General features: G+C 36.6%; 1 protein-coding gene across 1 annotated transcript in view; it reads left to right on the top strand.

Annotated features, from left to right (window-relative positions):
• LOC149147216 (uncharacterized) overlaps positions 1–13,099 on the top strand; it is a 146,495-nt gene extending 133,396 nt beyond the window's left edge. Inside the window, exon 4 of the mRNA XM_089441225.1 lies at positions 12,252–13,099. Within this exon, the coding sequence (XP_089297351.1) occupies positions 12,252–12,491 (240 nt within the window). The 3' untranslated portion in view covers positions 12,492–13,099. The remainder of the gene's footprint in view (positions 1–12,251) is intronic.
• Positions 13,100–15,259: the final 2,160 nt, after the last annotated feature.

Raw genomic sequence — 15,259 nt, 5'->3', positions numbered from 1 at the left:
ATACTCCTCAGAAGTGGGAGATAGATGTTGGTCAAAGTTGTCATTGAAGTCAATATGGCATTGTTGAAGATGGCAAATATTCTTGTAATACATGAATAACCGTTGTTGCCCTAACCTCATGCTAACCCTAGGAGAAAACCCTAAGCATGAGATGATGCAAATTCCCTAGATATATATCCCTATCTATATGATGACAATTCCCTAATCTAATGATGCATGATCTAATGATGAATGAAGGAGCCTTTTCCATGAAACCCTCTTCTTGAATGTCATAAACTTGAAGGCCTAAAAAATAAAATCCTAAAGCCCTAGCCCTAAATGCTTGATTCATGATGCCCTAAGGAAGCCTTAATCCTTATAAATGTCTTAATCCTAGAGGAAGCCCTAACATTGTCCAAAACACAAATATCCTAAAGATTGCCATGAATAAAATTATGATGATAGTTCACAAAAATAATTTTATTGGTGGTAAACTGGCCTCATTCAAGTATGAAAATGGCACCAACTTATAGAGGGCATTTTTCCCTTTGTAATGAGCTATTACTCGCCCTCTAACTCTTCTTAGATTGGGAGAAAATGATTTTTTAAAGATAAAATAATATATTTTATCCTAGCCGACTTGTGTAGGCTGACATGTCCCATCAATAGACGTGTCTATTCATATAACTCTAAAACCAGTGTATATAAACATCTAAAACACTTCATTTGATCAACAATTTTCTGTGAAGAACACAATTAAGAGGCACAAAAATTACAGGATGCCTAGAGGACATAAAAGTTTAATGTTTGGGCTAATTTTTGTGTTGGGTTATCACTCAAAGCTAAATATACATAACTCAAACCTGTTTTATTTGCGTCAAGCTCCGATCTAGGACAATCTTGTAAGAGGCCGGAACTGTGGAGAGGCTTGGACAGTCAAATCTAGAACTCGGGCCAGTAAAGACTGCTCTCCAATTCACATCTCCGTGATAATTTGAAGTTGTCTAAGAAGACCAATGTCACTTACAAGCTTGGATTTGTTGAAGGCTTCAAGCTCAGGAACAGTGGACAACTCGGTTGAAGAAGTGAAGACCTCAGAACAGTTCTATCTCGGACCTGTGTGTATATTTGTGGGAGCTCGAAACAATGGTTGCGTTCTAGCCCAGATTGGCAGTCACAAGCTCGAATTACCTCATCTCAGACTTGTGTAAAGGCTCAAGACCTGTGTTGAATTTACCTGTTGAAAGCTTAGTTAAGAGCTCGGATCAGAAGCTTGTGAACTTGCACAGACCTATAGAATAATGACCTGTGGGAAGATTGCCTCGAATCAGTTTTAGGGTTCAGATATGTTGGAACAGTCACTTGGGCAGCTCAGTTGAAGGTTCAGTGCTTAGACCTGTGGGGGGCTCAACATAAACAATGACATGTGACTATTTTTGTTGACTAGTGTAGAGGTTGGGTCTTGACCTCTGGCCTATTGAAGAAGACCTTTTTGGGAGCAAAACTTGTTGAAACTATCTACATCTGGTGCACGTATTATGACATGATAGTTCTGTGGTGACACCAAGTGGGTTTGATCTATTAACCAATTGTGGCACCTTAAGGCTTGTATAGTAGCACATCATTGGCATCATTTGAAGGCAAGCTTAATATAATAAACTAGAAGAGCAGCCACCTGTTGGAGGCTTAATTGAAGTTGAAGCTTGGTGTAGACATCTTTTGGAGCAACTGAAGACATCCTTTGGACCAACTCTTGAAGACAAACTTGGAGTGGCCTTAATTAGAAGACCTTTGTATTGACTTAAGGATTTGTAGTAGACCTTGGAGCATCATTGAAGTGATACCTTGGTTGTAAACATTGTGGAGCACTTGAAGGATTGTTTGGTATAAACTTTGAGCAACTTATTGAAGACACTATGATGCAATGTTGAAGGCCCTCATGAGGTGACCTTGGAGATTTTGTTTGGGTGAAATGAAGAGTTGTGGTGACAACTTCATGAGAAGACAAAGTTGTCATTGATGACCTAAGTGCCTTGGAGATCGTTTAAGGGCAGTGCTAAAGGTGAAGATATTGTCAGGGCTCTTTGCAGAAGATATTGGGAGCTATGAAGAATCATTAAACTTATCTTGATGAATTGAAGCTGTGGATTGGAGCCCTAGAGGATAGGAGTCCTTAAGAAGACCATGTTGGAGCCTATACGAGAGATAGGGTTGGAGCCCTAGAGGCTGGTTCTTCAAAGTGACAAGTTTGGAGTCTTGGGAAGATAGGGTTGGAGTCCTAGAGGTTGAAGCCTCGTGAAGTCCAAGTTGGTGCTTGGCAAAATACAGGTTGGAGCTTGGTGGATTGAAGGTTAGTGTCTTCATCTAGGGTTGGAGCCCTAATTGTTATTGTACTTGATTCATTGTAAAGAGGATTGGAGTCCTCGTCATTGATTAATAAAATTATTATTCTATCATTGTTCATTTTGTGTTCTAATTTTAAGTGATCTTCACTGGTAAAAATATCAATTGAAAAGAAATACTGATTCACTACCCCCCCTCAGTATTTCCAACAATAGATGACCCAAAATTTCGATCTTGGTGTTTTCTTTCTTCCCTCCAAACTTCTTACCCTTTTCCAGCGTTCTTCCAACTCTTTTCCAACTTCGCACTAACCAACTTCCAGCTTCAGGATATCAAACTATGAGAGGGAGTGAATTGCTCCAAATGAATTCAAGCTGCCTTGTATATATAGCCTTCCAGTGTGGTCAAATCACCCTTCTTGAGGCCGAGTTGGTGTGGAGGAGACTAAATTCATTTTTGACTCAAAAATAATTCTTTTTACATGATTCAAAAGCCCAAGAAGGGTCTCTTTTAATGAACAATGACTAATGACTCGGAATAAATCCTAGAAGTCCTCAATGGGGACTTTGACCTAAAACAAGATGACCCAAGCATGAAACCGATGCTTTAATAAGTCATAATAATAATAATAAAAATATTTTCTTCATTCTTTTGATAAGTACCTTTCATTGTGACTCACATTTATGAAGACCGAACCTAGTTACATATTTCAACAATTATCTGAACACTGAGGTATATTGACAGTATCTTCAATTCTGGTTTGAGGATTAGATAGAGCACTTGCAACTAAAGTAAAACATCCAAAATTGATCAATATCATATATAGGATGATTTACTGCTTGATTAGTTTTACAGACAATATTTATGAATCTTACTTCTCTGTACAACCTTAGATGTTCACCTCCATAAACTGGTATTGTAGCATAGGACATGTCCATCTGCAAGCTTCCTCCAAGATTAGCACAACAAGATCTTTACAACAACATGCCAAATTTTGGGGGAACGTCTGTAACAACTATATCCAATACTATACTTGTCACAGGGATTTGAGCAAGTGTAACAACTAAATCTTTGATTAATCCCAAGCAAGGTACTTTCTTTGAATCAAATGTGTATAGATCATGATATGGCCTGGTAATTTGCAACTGAAGTTGGTCCATGATAACTTTAGGCATCAGATTATGGGAAGCACCAGAATCTAACATACAGTTGTAGAAAAGAAAATCATGAACTTTTAATGTAACATAGAAAGGTGGCACACTTTCATCAATCATATCTGAACTAGGCCCAAAAACAATTGAAGGCTTCTCATCTTGTAGGCTAATGACATCCCCTTCAGCATCTACACTTGAAGATTGTATCCATTTGGAGACTTGTTGTTTATAACCTAGATTTCTGGAAAGTTCAGATAAGGGAATATGAATTTTAACCCTTTCTAATTCTCTTTCAACATTAAAAATAGTTGGAATAGGTTTTTCAGTAGAGGATTGTTCTTGTAACTGATTTTGTGGTTGGACAGATGGTATTTCAACAGCTTTCACTTGAGGTTCATCAAAGGTAACCTTTTTACAGGTCTACCAGGATCTTGTCTAGGTCTTAGGTCATATCTTCTATTCAGTTCAACAATGAGAAATTCAAAAAATGCTTGATATTTGGAAACTTGGGAGGACTCATGATTTCGAGCAAGAGGCTGGTCCTGACTGATTTGGGACAATAACATTTTGTGATGATGGATCTTCAAAATAATTGATATCATTTGTAACAACAGGGACAACTTCTTTAGGGTCTTGATCATCAATCATTAATGTAGGTTGAATTTGCTGATCAGTGTTTGGTATTTGCAAAATTTGAGGTTGGAAACGTCTTCTATATTGAACTAGAGGTCTATTTGCAACCTGTTGGGTTACTCTAGGCTAAGTTTCCATTCTTGAAATTCGATTAGACAAATTTCTTAATAAAGATGTTATTTCATCAATTTTGTGTTCTTCATCTTTGGTCTTTGATGATGAAGTACTTTCCTCTTTGGCTTTCATTTTCCTTTGCTTTCAATTTACTGGATGCTGACCTGTTAGCTTCCACCTCAATTGCATTAGTTTGCATGTTTGCTAAGGTTTCAAATTTTCTCTCTCTAAGCATTACAACAAAATCATCATCAAATGCTTTAGAAAATATGACTTTAGCTGCAGTGACTGGGGGTTTACAATCTGGTGGCATCTTGTTATAAATCTTATTGAATCTTTTGATAAAGTCTGCAACAGGTTCACCAGGGTTTCTTCTCAAATCTTCAAATTCTGTTAAATAGTAAACATGATCCTTTTTAATTCCCCATTGATTCTTGAAGATGTTGGTTAATTCAACCCATGAATTTATAGAATTTTCTTGTAATTGTCTAAACCATATCATGACATTTCCTTCTAATGATTGAACAAATAGTCCTGTATAAACATCCTCATGTTCAATGTTCATATTGTCTGCAAAATCAAGAAATGCAGCCAAATGATCTTCTGCAGATGACCTTGTTTCTCTGTTGAATCTAAGCAAATGTTTCAAATACCCTCAAGGAAAATCATGAAGTTGGGTTGGTGGTGGAAGTACTAATGCTGTATACATACCGAGCTATTACAATTGGCCTAAATCTAACCATTTGATGTTGTAATGGAATTATTTGTTTTGGAGAGACAACTTTGCTTGAAGATGGCTGGGATGGAGGTTTAGGTTTCTTGAAAAACTGAGGATGAACAACTAATTTCTGAACTTCAGGTATGATTTTCTCTTGATCTTTAAAGGTTAGATGATTGGTATAAATGCTAAGTTCCTTTCTAGGCTTGGCATAAATTGAAGGATAAGTATGTATGAGAGAGGAAATGAAATCAACTAGTTTCAATTCGGGGAATTCAATTTCAAGATCTGCTTTAGTATTAGATGGTTCCGAATGGGAAGCAGGAAACTCAAAGGACTCAAGCTGATGAACTAGCAATGCAGATTGAAGATCTACTCCTTTAGAAAGGAGTTCTAAAACTTTAGGTGGCAAATCTGATAATTCAACAGGTATTGGGGTTGATTAAAAAGGCTTAGTTTGTGAGGGTATCTCAAGTGGAAGAGAGGCAGAAGCAGAAGTGGAAACTTCTAATCTACATCTGATAGATGCAATTCTCACAAGTCTCTTTGGATTTGATAAAGGAGAGGAGCTCTAGATCTTAATGAGATTTGGTATGCCTGCGTGAAGCCAGATTTAACTAGTGAATTCGCCACGGGAAAGATTTTAGCCCGCTGACCTCTTATTCACCATTAAGAGGCAAGTCTGATTGTTGTCCAAGGGAAAACTTCAAACTTCGTTTCTCGATAATGATGCCAATCTAATGTTGTATCTTTGTAGACAGTTTTAGGTTAGGAAATTGTGCCAAAGCATCTAAGTAAGGGTTTAATTGAATTGGATGACCAATGTATTAAACCTTTAACACTTGTAAAATCTAAATATTTCTGAGAAGTTCAAAGGGCTGATTTTCATTCATAACAGAATAAATCTTTAAATTGAGTTTGAAAGTGGAAAATAAGAAGATATGTGATAATCAAACATCCATATTGAATATTTAATTAATCAAATATAGTTGATGTGTGCAAAAGAATTCTACAGCCAAATAATATATGTTCAAGAGATGAAAGAAGACAACAATTAAAAGATGTAGAGGGACTAACATAAACAAACTGTTTAGTTAATTAATCTCTATAATGATTATAACTTTGCAGCGGGTTGTCAGGGAGATTGATACTCAATCTAGCCTTACCCTAACTCCTATGTTACCTTGAACATATGCATAAATAAATTATGAAAAACATAAATGAATAAACAAGAAAAACTCACATGAACACAAAAGTTGTTAAGAATGAAGCCAAAATCCTTTGATTATCTTCAAAAATATTTCAGAGTATTACAATAGTGTCACTAGCTCATCACAAGGGTTCAACCCTTATTTCATCTAATTACAAAACACTTATAGAGTGTAATTCAAAAACATCTAAATCTAATAAAATTTATTACAAAATAGAATATTATCCAAAACTAATTTGGATATTACAAAAATAAAACATAAAAATAGCTTTTTTGAACTGATTTGAGTAATCAACACACAATTCGAGGGTGTTGTTTGATGACTGCTGCTTCAAACTGAATTCTTTGCTTTATGCTCTTGTTATCTTGCTTTCTGCTCCTTTCCCTGCAACTGGTTGCTGAATTTCTGCATTCTGTTTACTCGATGAGTTAAAGTAATTTAGCCCATCTTTTATCATCTGGAATAGAAAATTTTGTTACTTTTCTATATGCCTCATTGAATTCTGTATACTTCTCGAATGTTGGCCTAGGAATGAACAAATGTTGAACTTCATGTTGGATAAAACAATCATATTCTAGGCCTTCAAGGAATGCTTTGCCACTTTAGGAAACTTTGTTCTATCTGCTACTATCTCATGCAATCCATGCTGGTAATTTTCTAGTGGAATCAATTGGCCACTAGAATCTTGTAGAGCTGGAAGTCCTTTATGGTGTAAAACATTAAATTTTCTATGAAATTTTTTAACCTATGCTTCTAAGTTTTGACATTTATTTTCTAATTGTAACATTAAGTTCCTTTTTGTCAAAACTCTTCTTACTTCTAGGACTATATCAGTCCTGTCTTCAATTCCAAATTCCTCCAGTTCTTTTGTTTTAGAATTTAGCACTTTGATTATTTTGGTTGCTTCTCCTAGCTTGTGATCTAAGTCTTCTTTGATTTCTATAATGGTTGCCTTTGACCTTGTCACCAGTTCCTCCTGTTCAAAAATGATTTCAATAGATGTCCAGAGTTCAGTTATGGTTGAATTTATATCAATCCATATTTTTTTTTTTGCTTTAGATAATGTTTGTGCAATCAATGATTCATTTTCATATTTTTCAAGTTGCTTGGTTAATCTAAAGTTTTTTGTACTTTGGCAAGATATGCATTATCAACCTTTATTTTGTTATCTTGGGTCTTCTCCAACTGAACTCTGAACTTTTCAATCTCCATATCTTTTAATGATAGGTCTCCCATAGCTTTTGATAATTGCTTTGCTGGATTCAGACTAGTAGACTCTATTTCTGCTGTTGACGCTGCTGCTGTAGATGTCCCTACTCCAGTGTTGATTTGAAGTTCTCTTAACTAATTTTTCCATCTCTTCTTCCATTTTCTGAATCTGCACATTTTGTTTCACAATCATTCAAAGCATGTTTTCCTTTTCCTTCTCCAGTTGACCTACTTCTTGTGTTTGATGATGTTTAGTTGTTGGTAATCTTAGTTGTTTCCTTAGTGCAACGTTTTTGCTTTTAATTATTTCCTCAGACGCCTTTGCATATTTAGGATTCAATCCTAACCTTAAACCCAGATATTCCAACCCCTTAGTTTTGGTATCCTTAGCTAGAGAAGACATTTTTTCTAGCTTCAGCTGAGAATGAATATTGTTCAGAGATGCTTGTAGCTTAGATGTTGCCATGGAAGAACTCTTCAAGGATGTGTAGATCATTTCTCCTGCTTGCTTGTGAAGATGAATTTGATCTATAGGATGTATCTGTTTAGTATCAAATGAAAACACAAAGGTTTTGTAATCTTCAACACTCTTAGGCACAGGGACCTTTGGTTCCAAAAATGCTAATTGGAACTATCCTCTTTCACTATCTAAGGCAGAAAGTAACTTAGTTTGAGTTGTGGAAGACTGTTTCCAGAACTTTGCATATGTCGAAGTTTTTAGTGCCTCATTTTTCTTCTTCATCTCTAAGAATTTTGCAAAAATACTTTGCTGCCTTGAAGAAGAAGGAGAAGAAGGAGAATCTATGGTGGTTTCTTCAATTTGCTGTAATGAAAATGCAGATTCTCCTGAAAGTATGACTGTGGTAGGTTCTTCAGAAGTTTGAACTTCTGGGGACACTTCTTCAACATTTTATTGTCTTTCTTCTTTTGAACACTTTGAATGTTGCCTTCTGTAACTCTGATCCTGCTGGGGATAAACTTTCTCTCGGTCTTTTCAATTCTTTTTTTGTCATCCTTGGAGTTTCTAATGTTGTTTGATTGGAAACTAGCGCCTCAACTTCCTGTAGTGTGTTTTCTCTTCCCATTCTTCTTTTTTGGCATACTATTCAATCTCAGGTTTTGCAATGTGCATGTATGGTGTAGACTTCTGTCCAACTCATTAATGATATTACTCCTAATGAATCAAATGACCAACTGAAACTCTATCTAAACTTCATCTGTCTTGACAAATCATTGAATTCTTTTTTCTGCAGCTCTAGTGTTGACTACGAATGGGACGACTAGTGCCTTCATTTTAAATTGAGATTTTTGTTTCCTGGAAAGAAAATGAACATTATCCATGTTCATCATCTGTGTGATATATTCTAGTGCAAAAATCCTCATGGGGAGGAACATTGGTAGTTTGTAAGGTGGAAGCTCGCAACCATAGATTCTAATCTCTATAAAAGCTGGTATAAATACCAGTCTCCAACTTTGGATTGCTCACTCAAATGTAGAGTCCTTTTGATCTCTGTGGAAACTTTGGGGACTGCATCACTACTTGACAAACAAATTGCCATATATAAAAATTGATTGACAAAGTTACTAAAAGAGATTCCTTCAGAAGTTTTCCTCACTAATGAGGTCCAATGAATCACTCGCTGTGGTTTGTCTTCAACATCCAATTTATGTAGAGGAAACTTGGACCTTTCTGACTGATGATATAAAAATAAGTAAACCAAAACTGATTGGTGCTTGAATGGCCCTTCAGCATTGAACTTTAGGAACCACTGTAATTGAACATGAGTGAAGGTTTTTTACTAGAAGAAAATACTGATAAGAACCCCAAAATAACTTCATCTACCCACTGATCATTGGGATATCCTAACAGACAAGAAACTAAGGAAATAACCTGCCTAGACATCTCAGGGAACATTGCAGAGGGATAAGGTGGGTTTGTTCTGGGTAATTCTGAATTTTCTGGTAGAAAAGACTCAAAGATATGCGCTCTTTCTGAAAAAGAAAGTTTTTGATAAATCTCCATAAGGGCATCAATGGAAAAAGGGTGAAGGGAGTCCTGAGGGTTTAACTGTAGGGCCTGACAAATTGACTCAGAGGTTATGTAGAAAAGAGTCTCATTATTTTGAGCAATTACAACTCTCTGACTGGGAAGGTATCGGGCTCCACACCAGGTGACAAATTCTGGAAAATGGTATGTCTGAGGGAAACAAAACTGAGGAAGTAAGGATTCCTAGAAAGAAAATTCGTCACTGGCATCTTCATATTTTTGAAACGCCCAATTGTGAAGCTTGTACAAGTTGAATTCACAATTGGTTTCAATAATTTTGAAATGGGTGTCAATAAGGGGCAGTTCATCTAAATTGATTATAGGGGGTAACAGAGGATTGTCTGTAGATACTTTAGATTTTCCTTTGTGGCTAGCCATTTGGGAAAAATAAATCATTGAGAACAATTGAAAAATTACCTGAAAGTAACGATGATTGGAAGTTGCTATTGCTTGAAATTCATCTGTGGTGTCGTTCTAGAAGCTCTGGTTGTAGGTAGAATGGCAAAATAATCTGGTTTGACTAGGATAACAATTTTTATCAAGGAAATCATAACGACTTTTTCTTGGATTCACTGTTAATGGCGTAGAAGATTTAATGCATTTGAACGTTAGTGGGAGAAATAAATGATATAACGTTCCCCTACTAAATTTAGTGGGAGAAATAGTCATGGCTAAACATAGTGGAAGGTAGGCGGAAGGTGATAATGGTGGGAATAGCGGTGGAGTGTTGGCAAAATGAGATAAGCACTGTGCCGCGGGGAGGGGGCAAGCTATTTGTGGTTTCAAGTGGGGGGTATCGCAATACACGAATAGTGGACACGTAGCAAAAGTGGAGTTGAGTGAAACCACTTTATGGACCCGCCCCCCTTCCATTACCTTTCGAGAATGTGGGGGGTACCGCAATGCATCAGATACTGTTGATCTCGGTGCGCTTGATCGTAGCCGTAAAAAGCTGCATAAAAATTAAGCTCCGGCGGGCCGCAATCAAATCAACTTTATTACAATAAAAGCAATATTTAAATTGATAAATAAAATAAAAATACAAAGAGTGGCATTTTAACGTGCTCGTTTATTCTAGGGGTAAAATATTCTTTTTGTTTTTATTTTTATTTTTCATTTCTTTCTTTTGATTTTTCTATTCTTTTTCTTATTTTTATCTCTTTTTTTTTCTTTTTCTCTTTCTTGTTTGTTTTTATTTTTGAAAATAACAGGAAATTTACAAACTATTGTAAGAGTAAAAATAAGTTACAACAAACCTAGTGGTCATGTGGACCCAAAGAGGAAGATGATGAAATAGGGCATGTAATGTGCGGAGGGGAGTGGAAAATGTGAAGCGGGAAAACAAGACCATGCTACCAAAATCGGGGTTTCCCCAGTGGTGCCCATCCTAAAGCTGTAAGCTAGTAGGGAAGATCCCACGAGATTAGGGTTGAGGATTAACCCCCCTAGTTAAGGTAAGGTAACAAGACTACAGTCAAAACCCTTCTTTCTTCTAAGTCACCCAATAATCCATACCCAAGTGTGCCCTTGAAAAACAAGCATAAGCACCTAATTGCATAATGAAAAATCTTACCTTTAGGATTGGATGGCCCAACTTGAAACATACAATCTCGACATATGGGTGAGGGGATATATCATTGGCTTAGGGAACAGAGACATCTGGCATGACATCAGCTACACTTGTCACTGTTAGGGGCTGTCGACTGAAGACAACTCTAGGAGAAAATTTCTCCTATGGGGTCACCCACTAGTGGTGGGTAACAGGAAATAAGCTTAAGTGTACTCCAGTTGGGAGAGGGACAATTACCTTTTAGAGGGAGTCAAGCAAGAGTACTCATGTTATAGGTGTATTGCATGTGCCAGGTTTTGGAATGAACCTCATTGTAGTTTCAATGTTTCAGGATAAGGGATATGCTATCTTCTTTCGAGGATTGAAGGTGTACATAAAGCACTGGGATTGGAAGTCAGTGAAACAAATTGTGGTGTAGACGTGTGTGATGATTATTTCTCTCCTGTGTTGTATTTAGTTTCCGCAGTTTTTATTTGTGTAGGCTGCAATGTATTTAATTCGATATTTCCCATAGCACACTGCAAGTAAATTGGTTAATCGAATTAACAATTAGAAGAATTAACATCAGTTGCTGCAGTAGGAATTGGGTAACCGATTTTTCACACTTCTTTGTCCACAAGTGTAGTTACAGCCCAACTTTTTCTTCTTTTGTGTGGTTGAAATAACAAGGAATTAAAATTGTATGGTCCTACTTCTATGTGGTATTCAAAGGAGAGTTTTGGGCACGTACATTGTAATTGTTAGGCTATTTAGTCAATAGAGATAACTGTGATTTCTCAATTCACGTTTATCCAAAGAGTTACGTTTTTGTGCCTTGCATTGTGCTGCTGATTTGCTGATCAGTTAGCAGTTCATTGTTTGCAAGTTGGTTTTAAACATAGAATACTTTCAGTATTTTTGATTTCTCAACTTAGGTTTGCATCTCTTTTATTACACATATTCTTGGATGAGGCATTGACACTTAGTGTCAAAGGGGCACTTGAAGAGTTTATTGACATGCCACTTTCATATCATGTGAATGGGATAGTACAACGCTGATGAGCTCTCAAGAGAACATTTCCAAATTAAATTGTTTATCATTGAATTCCAACTTTGCAAGTGTTGCAGATTTGGAAAATCAGTCTGTCATGATTGGCTGAAATAGAGATGTTAGACATGTTTCATATTTTATTGTTCATTAAATGTCTGTAGTTTCCCTGTCGCAAAAGTACTGTGTTTTTGTTACTCAAATACTCGAGCAGCATCTTTTCTGATGTGATTGTGTTGTTACCAGATCGATTGCTGTTTTGGGTCAAGTAACAGTGCTGAATTGGCAGCTGATTTAAGGAAGCAAGATGGAGAAACAGTAGCTAACTATGATTACTCAGATTATGATCCTTCTCCTATTGATTCCCATGTCCATGGAGCACCTATACAGAACAGTGCACAGGCCCCTTCACCGGCACCTTCATCATCTCAAAGTCCTGAAAACTCAACAGAGTATCAGTTGTTGCCTTCTCCAGCTGTACGTTGAAGTTCATGTCTCTTCCATTATCTTCATAACAAATAGTCCCCTTTTGCCATTAAAAACCAGGAATAGCATTCCTACAACAATCAGGGATGCCAATAATTTGTGTAGGTATTAAACCTCCCTAATAGTGTGGATATAGAAACATATATGAAAGTAGTGGAGTTAAAAAACTGCATCATTCTAAAGGAAGATGACTGTAAATATTGGATGAAGGAAACTTGTCATAAAATTGGTGGATTTGTTAAACACTGAAGGTAAGTGCATACATATAGGAATGTTGTAAGAGAAGCAAGTAATTCATGATTAAAACATGTTAAGTTAAACTTGTAATGATTATCATTTAAAACTTCATATTTGAAGTTAATGGTAGATATGTCCACGTTGTTAAATGGCAAATGTTGTAAGTGCATGAATTATGTTGCAAGTTCCATTCTTGTGTGCTTATAAATTGTTGGCAGGCACTGGTACAAATTGGGTGTGCCTAGTCCACTATTAAGCTACTCAGTGCACCATGCAGTGTCATAGATGACAATAAGATTACTGTTGTTGTGGTTACCATAAAAACTCTGACTATATAATTTGAAAAGCAACTCATGTGGCCGTTGACCATAGATGGCAATGTGTAAAAGACTAGGCTTTCATAGATTGTGCATTACTCCATTGACCATACATATGTACACGAGTATCAAATAATAGTGGAAGGTTCTGTTAAATAAAATTGCAATGTAATGAAAGTCTTCATCTGTATCGTTTGGGTTCAAATTAACCAAAAGGAGTTTATATAGACATTAGAGTTTCTAAATGAAAAAACATTTTTGGGTTACCTATATTAGACATGCATCTGGATGTTCATAATTATTATTTAATAGTTAGACACTCAATTAGCGTCATGCTTTGTGGGCCTTACTTTGGCTTGTGGTTGCTATCTACATTACACTTGGTGTATCCATATATTAGGATTTAGTAGATTTGATGTTGTATTAGAAAAATAGACTCATGTAGAATAGCAATGTGCTGAACGAAACATATTCAGAGATGGTGAATCACTCTATTGACTATAGAATGGGCGGGGCTAGTTCCCTACAGAAGCATCATGGGCCCTCTTTTTTTTATACATATATTACAAATACGTGTCAGAACTACGCTGAAAACCGTCATATCATTGATTAATCACCATGGACACATGAACGCCAGCATCAGGGCTCATGCATCAGGGCAAATGAGCTGCGGCAGCAGCGCTGCAGGATTCGAAACGGGTCGGGGGGTGTGCAAACCAACCGCCCCGACCGTCATAACATGCACATCTATATCAAATAAATACATATGTACATCTATATCGAATAAATGGTGAAGATTCGATCAAATGAAATTGCTGTGCATTGACAATAAGAATACCGTTGTTGTGGTTACCATAAAATCTGACCACATAATTTAGAAAGCAATTCAAGCGGCCCTTGACTATAGATGACAATGTTTAAAAGACAAGGTTTCAATAGATTGTGACTTACTCCTTGACTATACATTTGTTCGAGTACCAAATAGTGGTGGACGGTTCTGTCAAATAAAATTGCAATGCATTGTTGTTTTCATGTGTATCGTTTGGTTTCAACTTAGCCAAAAACTAAATGAAAAAACATTTTTGGGTTACATATGTCAGACATGTATCTGGATGTTCATAATTATTATTTAATGGTTAGACATGTGGTTAGCATCATGCTTTGTGGGCCTTTGGCTTGTGGTAGCTATGTATATTATGCTTGGTGTATCCCTATATTAGATTTAGTAGATTTGACAATGTGTTATAAAAATAGACTCATGTGGAATGGCAATGTGCTGAACGCAACATGTTCTTAGATTGTAAATTACTCCATTGACTATACATATGCACATGTATATCAAACAAAGGTTCTATGAAATAAAATTCGTGTGCATTGAAATTTCCATGCCTATCATTTGGGTTGGCTAAAGGGAGCCTGTTCATCGATTAGACTAAAAAAACTTATTTGGTTCATATAGATTAGATATAGAGTTAAATGTTTATAGTTGTTATCTATGTTATTGGACATACAGCTAGTGTGTCATGCTTTGTGGGTTGTTTTTAGTTTGTGGTAGATGGCCATTTGGTTGTTAGCTATGTGATACTTATAATAATTACAAGTTGAGTAATATGATGGCATTGTTTTTTTTTTTTTCTGAATAAAGACTAATTCTATTAAAAAAAGAAAAGTATAGTACAATCAAGCTTGCAAGCAAGCGAAGCAGAAAAGCAAGGGAGCCACAGGGGATAGGCTACCACCTCGCGCTAAGAGACAATCCAAGAAAGGACTCAGTAGACAAAGGAGAACAAAAAGAAAGAACTCAACTCAGAGAACTACCCCGAGGAAACATTTCCATCCACACGACATTTGTTGCCTTTTTTCTTGTTTACTTTGACCCACCCAGTGGAGTTTGGCTGAGCCAAGACAATTTGTAGACTATTCTGCACTGGCGGCTGAATTTCCTTATCAGAATCTGAGGAAGAAGAACAATGAGTACGTTTCTGAGAAAACTGAGGGTCAGAGGAGACTGCTGGAGCTCCCGAGGGAGTATCTATCGGAATCACATCATTCTGCACATCTGCTACCGTAGCCTCATCCTTCTGCAAAACAGCTTCAGTTTCCTCCTCATCCGAACTAGAGAAATCTAGACTGCCCATTGAGCGGGGAGGCTCACAAGGATTCCAGCGCTTGGCTTTGGGTTTGCGATTTGGATTCTTCTTTTTTTGGAGGAAC

This window comes from Pinus tabuliformis, chromosome 9, assembly GCF_031772625.1.
Source record: "Pinus tabuliformis cultivar Carrire ecotype Pingquan chromosome 9, CPIR1, whole genome shotgun sequence".
NCBI classification, from domain to species: domain Eukaryota; kingdom Viridiplantae; phylum Streptophyta; class Pinopsida; order Pinales; family Pinaceae; genus Pinus; species Pinus tabuliformis.
The sequence above is the reverse complement of the archived record's forward strand: the minus strand, read 5'-3'. Positions and strand labels throughout refer to the sequence as shown.